Source organism: Penaeus chinensis, chromosome 41 (assembly GCF_019202785.1).
Source record: "Penaeus chinensis breed Huanghai No. 1 chromosome 41, ASM1920278v2, whole genome shotgun sequence".
NCBI classification, from domain to species: Eukaryota; Metazoa; Arthropoda; class Malacostraca; order Decapoda; family Penaeidae; genus Penaeus; species Penaeus chinensis.
In genome coordinates, this window is record NC_061859.1 from 285,374 (window position 1) to 292,810 (window position 7,437).

Genomic DNA, 7,437 nt, shown 5'->3' on the forward strand with positions numbered 1-7,437 from the left:
TTCCCACAACAATGAGCAGGGGATTAGGAGGGGTTTAAGGCAAAAGAAAACTGATGCAAACCTTAGAAACACTAAAAATGTACAGTAGTATATTATCTACTTCACACTTCATTTCCATCTAATATAACACAGAAAAACTAAGGTGGTGATGAGCATATATTATATCTTAGAGGAAATATACATTTGCCATTATTTTTTATCCAGTATGAGCACACAACATTAACTCAGGCTAAATGAAAGAGTGAAATACGTATAAGACAGCTTGTTTATTTCATAATTCAACCTTAATTTGTCCATTCACTCCATTGTACAAAAAAAGGAATTACATTCCTGTGTCAAGTCTCTCTCTTAATCTGGCCCCCATAATTTAAATGTCCGATCAAAGGCACACGTAGCAATGATTCCGTCCAATGGTGAAATGTCTACCCCCATGACCTTTTGGCCGTGGCCTTCCAGTGCACGCATGGGCTGGAAGGATCCATGGCACCATAAGCGAACAGAACCATCATATGAACTGGTGACAATATACTGGCCTCCTATTTTATCATACCGAGCCCCTGTGACTATCCCTGTGTGTGCTGGTATACTGTAAATAGAGCGACGTGCTCTAACATCCCAAATTCTGGCAGAATTGTCCTCGCTTCCACTAACAAGATGATAACCATCAGGAGACCAGTTGATACCTAAAATAGCATTCTGGTGTCCAGTCAGAAACATGACGCACCTGCCACTTCTGAGATCCCAGATGCGACCAAATGCATCCATCCCCCCTGTTGCTGCCAGGGACCCATCCCCCTGGAAATCAAGGCAGAAAACGGGTTTGGAATGTCCCTCTTGGAAAAGTACCTCCTCCTGAATCTCAAGGTCCCACAAACGCCAGCTGTTATCATGGACACACGCACCAAGAAACCTCCCACTTGGGTGGAACACTACCCTCGACACTCTTGCTTCAAGACGCGGTAGTTCCCCAAGAGCCTCTCCACACAAATTCCACAACTGGACAGTACCATCACGACCACTTGATACCAAGTTCAGTGCATTTGGTTCCATTGTGAGTGTGGCACTGGGATGCCACTCTATGCAATCAACATAACAATTGTGGCCAGACATCTTTTGCTCTTCCTGGCAATCTGGAACTTTCCATATTTTGCAAAGCCCACTCCAGGAGGAAGTTGCAAGGAGTTTGCCATTAGGACTAAAACTACAGTGAGAGATGGGCCTTGAGTCTGCATTTTGGCTTCCAAGAAGACTGAAAGACCGCAATTTGTTCTGCACCTCTTGTCTCCTGGCTGTGCGAGTGGCCTCTGGGATCTCGTTGTCCAAATGTTCCTTCTTCAATCTTGCTCTTGCTCTGGGAATGGAATATTCAAGAATGAACATTCGGGCCTCCTTCAGTGCCTGAGGACCCTCATGGTACCAGGTTTCCTCTGGGCGCTGGTGCTCTTGCTCAGGTGCCTCCGCATCTTGTGTCCCTGCCACGGTCTTCTTCAGGGCATCTTCTCCCAGGCGAGACAAGAGCTCCTTGAGCCTGTTTCTGCGGTCTGCTGGTCCCTCCCCAAACAGGCAGATGGGCTCTCCCAACTGCCGCAGCTGCTGCTTCACCTGTAGTTTGGAAGACGTTTTGGATTAAATGTCTCACCATATGGAGAAGAATATGATAGTTTTTACCAATGACAAAAAATATACATGTATAATAACATAGATTTTTTTTGGTAAACTAAAAAGAACGTTACAATATATTACTCTATTCAGCAGTCAGATAAACAAGAAGAATCAAAATATTTTAAATGAAAATAAAGATGAATTACTATGACCAAGCTTCAGAGGTTAGTCTGACCTCCTAGAAATAATTAAGAGAAGCCCTTTGCAATGGGCAATCTATTAGGTTTCACAGTGCACTGAATATCTACTATACATCATTCAATATTCATACAAGCAATGTTTCTATTCTATGATTATAAACAAGGAATTTTTTATGAAGATTAACCTGAAACTGAAGGTAAAAAACGGCTAGCTATGTATATGCAGACACATAAGAAGGGGCACAACAAGAAGTATTTAAAAGATCTGCCATAATAATGCTTATTCTGACCACAACATTATGATTTTTCTATATGACATTTGCTGATAAGACTCTCATATTAATGTAATTCACAATGCTCCAACATAGACATCAAGTTTCAGGAATATATTAACATAGCAGTGATAACCAGAGACCTTTCCAAACTCATTAACTAACTGGGTATAGATATATGTTATTATAACTTCACAAATATTGCGATCAACATTCCTTTTATTTCCTCATTAAGAATGATACTTCAGTTTTCAAGTGTAACATAAAAGTTTTTAAATTTGTTAAATATCATTATGCAGTTATAATGATGATGATGATGATAATAATAATAATAATAATAATAATAATAATAATAATAATAATAATAATAATAATAAAAAAAAACATTTATATCTTAATGTATGTCTCTTTTTTCAAAACCTAAATTCATACAGACAATGTATATGTATATGTATATGTATATGTGTATATGTATATATATATATATATATATATATATATATATATACACATATATATATATATATATATATATATATATATATATTCATTTGATCATTTTACTGACTAACTTGTCTAACTAACATAATAGCTAAATGACAAAAAGAAATGCTTATGATTTACAAGCTAAATAACAAATGGGTACTTGTGGAGTAATTTAAAAATATTTAAATTTCACTATAATCCTTTAATTTCCTTATCTTCAACATAAAGGGAAAATACTCAATTCTCACTTAACTTTGCTCTTTTAACAGTTTACATTTTAACTGTTTAAAGTACTGAAGTTAATTAGCCATATACCTTGGAAACTAAGCTTCCATTACAATTTTTTGTCTCTATATCTAATATGAGAATCTGCATCAACACTTCTATTATCAATGACAGAATGAATTCTTAAATGCGTATGTAAAATTCAAAAGAGAAAGAAAGGCATCACTTCACATGTACTGAGAACCCCAAGAAAGGGAAGAGTAACTTCAGGGCACCAACCTCACTGTCGTCTGTTGTGACATGAATCATGCGTGCACGTCTCTTCCTCTCAAATTCTTCCAGTAAAGCCTTCTTCTCGTCCAAGATTTCTGGCTCATCGAGTTCCATGTACTCATTGCTCGTGTGGATATTTGTGGATGCAGCTGGGCTTCCAGGTGAGTCAGCCGGAGACTCACTGCCCCCCATGGTGGCCTCCAGGGACCCATACCACCTCCTCTCCCCTGGTGCCCCTCCACTCCCCAGGGGCACTGGGGAGTTCTCACCCTCAGACATCGTGCAGGAGAGGATTTGTACCCGGGTCCTTTTTTTTACAGTATGATTTGATTGCTGAAGATGGGGTACAGATGAGTTTCAACACATGCCACGAGAGGCAATTTTCCAAAGCAGCCTGAAAAGAAAAACAGACAAATATACTTACCAATAATGACGGCAACATAAGCAGCTATCAATAACTTTATCTGATTAGAGTTTAGAAGGCAAGAGTGTTTTGGCTCAATTTATTGTCCAACTTTACTGAACAAATATTAAGAAATGCATGCTTATATAGTCTCTTAACATGAACTTGAGTTTACAAATATGTGGTCTATACACAAATTAATATTAATTAATTAGAAAACGTTAAAACTAAGACTGCTGGATTTATTACAAACAATTTACAAAGTGCCTGGAATTACAACATATGAAAACGACAAAATAAGTATATTGATGGATCTGCTCCACACACACAATGTTACACAAAATCATAATAGACCACATTCACATTACCAAACACAAATGCATGTTTGCAATAGCTCTACTTTACTTGCAACATAGCTATACATACGAAAAATATCACACTAATTTTGATTGTAGTCTCATTGTCTACATATGATTCATACAAGCTTCCTTAATATATTGAAGACTCCAAAAAAGACACTTTTAATTATAAAAAAACATATTGAGAGAAAAAACGACTTAAGTTTGGTTGACTTGCTGCTTCCTGTTCGTAACGTATACAGTTGTAATGACATAGCTCACTGCTAATTAACTATTAAAATTTATTTTCAAACTTTTTTTTTTGTGCTTGGAAGTAGTTTTTCGCTATTTTTAGCCATAATGACAATACGAAAAAAGTACTGCTGGGTATAATTACACAGAAAATAAATAAAGCAGTTGGTTAACAGAGTAAGCACACTGACGTATTCTAAGAAACTTTTCTTCTATGACAGCGAACTGGAAAAACTTGAAAAACTTATCAGAACCCCGCGAAAGATGCTTTGTGCAACTGCTTCGGGAAAGTCCCAAGGTCTAGGGGGGGGGGGGGGGGGAAGTATGCTCTAGCAAAAGAAGAGCTTGGTCTGGCGCCTCATCTGACAGCAAATTCTAACTAAAACCGAAATTTCCTTCGCCTCCGACATGCTCCCGGCAAATGCAAGACGCGACCCAACCATAAACATTCTAAAAAAAATACACAGTATTGCGAATATTTAAACAGACAACCACTTGCTTACAGAAGGACGCGTTTCAATAACTCAACAGCACCCCAATATCCCTTTCCCTTCCCTGCATCATGAATAACCGAGTCAAAACTCACGCCTTCCAGCCAGCCACGCAGCCGACTCCTTCGCCGCCGAACGTAAACAACTTGTTTTGAAACGTTGGGCGCCGCGCACGCCATCTGTCGGCAGGCGGACGAAGCGCCACAAGGCCCGCGAAATTCAAAGGGCGAATGAGTCTTCGGAGGACTGAGAGAGAGAGAGAGAGAGAGAGAGAGAGAGAGAGAGAGAGAGAGAGAGAGAGAGAGAGAGAGAGAGAGAGAGAGAGACAGAGAGAGAGAGACAGAGAGACAGACAGAGAGAGAGAGAGAAAGAGAGAGAGAGAGAGAGAGAGAGAGAGAGAGAGAGAGAGAGAGAGAGAGAGAGAGAGAGAGAGAGAGAGAGAGAGAGAGAGAGAGAGAGAGAGAGAGAGATAAATAGATAGACAAATATATAGATAGATAGATAGGTAGGTAGAAAGGTAGGTAGGTAGAGAGAGTGAGAAATCTTCTCGTCTCTCACTCTTCTCTCTCTCTGCTTCTCTCTCTCTCTCTCTCGCTGGCGTCCCTTCTCTCTATCTTAACTTCTGCTCTCTTCTCTCGTTCTTCTGCTCTCGTTCTCTCTGCTCTTGCTCGTCTCTGCTCTCTTCTATCTATCTATCTATCTATCTATCTATCTATCTAGTGCTCTGCTCTCTCTGCTCGCCCTCGCACTCGCTTCTCTCGACTCTCGTCCCTTCTTCTCTGCCCCTCGTCTCTCTCTCTCTCTCTCTCTGCTCTCTCTCTCTCCTTCACTCTCTTCGTCCTCTCTCCCTCTCTCTCTGCCACTCGTCGGTCTCTCTCTCTCTATCTGCTGCTCTCTCTCTTCGCTCCCCTCCCTCTACTTCACCTCTCTGCTTGCTCTCCCTCTCTCTCTCTCTCTCGCTCTCTCTCTCTCTCTCTCTCTCTCTCTCTTCCGCCTTCCCTCTCTCCCTCCTCCTCTCTGCTTCTCTCTCTCTCTCTCTCTCTTCTCTCGTCGCTCTCTCTCTCCTCTCTCGCCATCTCTCTCTCTCTCTCGTCTCCATCCCTATCGCTCTCTCTCTCTCCATCCCTTAGCGCTCTCTCTCTCCGCTCTCTCTGCTCTCTCTCTCGCTCTCTCTCTCGCTCTCCCTCTCTCTCTCTCTCTCTCTTTCTCTCTACGTGGCTCTTCTCCACCCCTATCTCTCTCCGTCCTCTCTCTCTCTCGCTCTTCTTTCCCCTCTCTCTCTCTCTTAGCTCTTCTCTCTCTCTCGCGCTCTCTTCCCTCTTTCTGCTCTCTCTCTCTCTCTCTCTCTGCTCTCTTCTCTCTCGTCTCACTACTCCTCTCTCCTCCTGCCACCCTCCTCTTTTTCTCTCTCTCTCTTTGCTCTCTCTCTCTCTCTCTCTCTCACTCCATGCTCTGCTCGTGCTCTCTCTCTCCATCCCTCTCTTCGTCCCTCTCTCTCTCCTCTCTCTCTCTCTCTCTCTCTCTCATCTCTCTCTCTCTCGCTCCTCCCCTACAGCTTTGCTGCTGCGCTCTCTCTCTCCGCTCTGCTCTCTCTCTCTCTCTCTCTCCCCCCTCTCTCTCTCTCACGCTCTCCATGCCTATCTCTCTCTCTTCCATCTCGCTCTCGGCTCTCTCCTGCCTCTCTCTCTCTCTCTCTCTTCTTCTTCCTCGTCGTCTCTCTCCTCTCCTCTTGCTCTCTCTCTCTCTACCCCTAGTCTCTCTCTTCTCTCTCTCCATGTCCTATCTCTTCTCTGCTCTCTCTCTCGCTCGGTCGCTTCTCTCTCTGCTCTCGTCTCTCCGCTCGTCTCTCGCTCTCTCCTCTCTCTCTATCCCTAATACTCTCTCTTCTCTCTCTCTCTCGTCTCTTCCTCTCTTCTCTCGCTCTTCTTGCCTCTCTCTCCTCTCTCTCTCTCGCGCGCGCCTTTCTCGCTCCTCTCTCTTCTTCTCCAGCCCTATCTCCTTTTCTCACCCACCCCCCCTCTCTCTCTCTCCTCTCCTCTCTTCATCTTCTCTCTCTCTCTCTTCTTCTCTTCTCTCGTCCTCTCTGCTCTCCCCTCTCTCTCTCTCGCGCTCTCTCACTCTCGATCTCTCTCTCCATCCCTATCTCGCTCTCTCCAGCCCTCTCTCTCTCTCTTCCTCTCCGCCCCCTCTCTCTCCTCTCTCTCCCCTCGCTCTCTCACTCTCTCTTCTTTCTCCTTCGACTCTGCTCTTCTCTCTCTCTGCTCCATCCCTATTCTCGTCTTCTGCTCCCGATGCGCTAGTATCGTCTCTCTCCCCCTCTCCTCATCTCTCTCCTTCTCTCTTGCTCGCTCTCTTCTCTCTTCTGTCTCTCTGCTCTTTCTTCTCTCTCTGCTCTCTCTCTCTGCCTCTCAGCCGAAGTGCCCCTAGCCTCTCTCTCTCTCCATCCCTGCCCTCTCTCTCTCTGTCCCTCGTCTCTCTCATCTCTCTCTCTCTCTTCTCTGCTTCGCTCTTTCTCCTCTCTCTTCTCCATCCCTTATCTCTCTTCTCTGCTCCAGTCCTATCTCTCTCTCTCTCTGCCTATTCTGGCGCTCCTCTTCTCTTGCTCTGCTTCTCGTCGTAGCTCGTCTCTCTCTTCTCTCGTCGCTCTCTATCTGCGACTCTCACTCTCACTCTCGCTCTCACGCTCTCACTCGCACTCACCCTTCGACTCACTCAGCTCACTCTGTCTGCTCCACTCTCGTTGCTCATCACTCCGTTCTCTCTCACTCCGGCACTCACTGCAGCTCATCAACTCTCTGCGCTCTCTCTCTCTGCTTTCTCTCTCATCTGTTCTCTTCTACTTCTTCTCTCGCTCTCTGCTCTCTCTCTCCCTCTTCCCTACTCTCAGCCACTTCT

At 43.7% G+C, this 7,437-nt stretch overlaps 1 protein-coding gene across 2 annotated transcripts; it reads right to left on the minus strand.

Annotated features, from left to right (window-relative positions):
* Positions 1-247: 247 nt before the first annotated feature.
* On the minus strand, positions 248-4,706 carry LOC125047493 (U4/U6 small nuclear ribonucleoprotein Prp4-like). 2 transcript variants are annotated; one of them, XM_047645722.1, is made up of 3 exons: positions 4,638-4,706; positions 3,065-3,452; positions 248-1,602 (listed from the first exon to the last, which is right to left on the minus strand). In XM_047645722.1, exons 2-3 carry the CDS (start codon positions 3,335-3,337, stop codon positions 349-351), a joined length of 1,527 nt encoding a protein of 508 aa, XP_047501678.1. In that variant the 5' UTR covers positions 3,338-3,452; positions 4,638-4,706; the 3' UTR covers positions 248-348. The 2 variants fall into 2 exon arrangements, with proteins under 2 accessions (XP_047501678.1, XP_047501679.1); XM_047645723.1 differs by lacking the exon at positions 4,638-4,706 and adding an exon at positions 4,555-4,573.
* Positions 4,707-7,437: the final 2,731 nt, after the last annotated feature.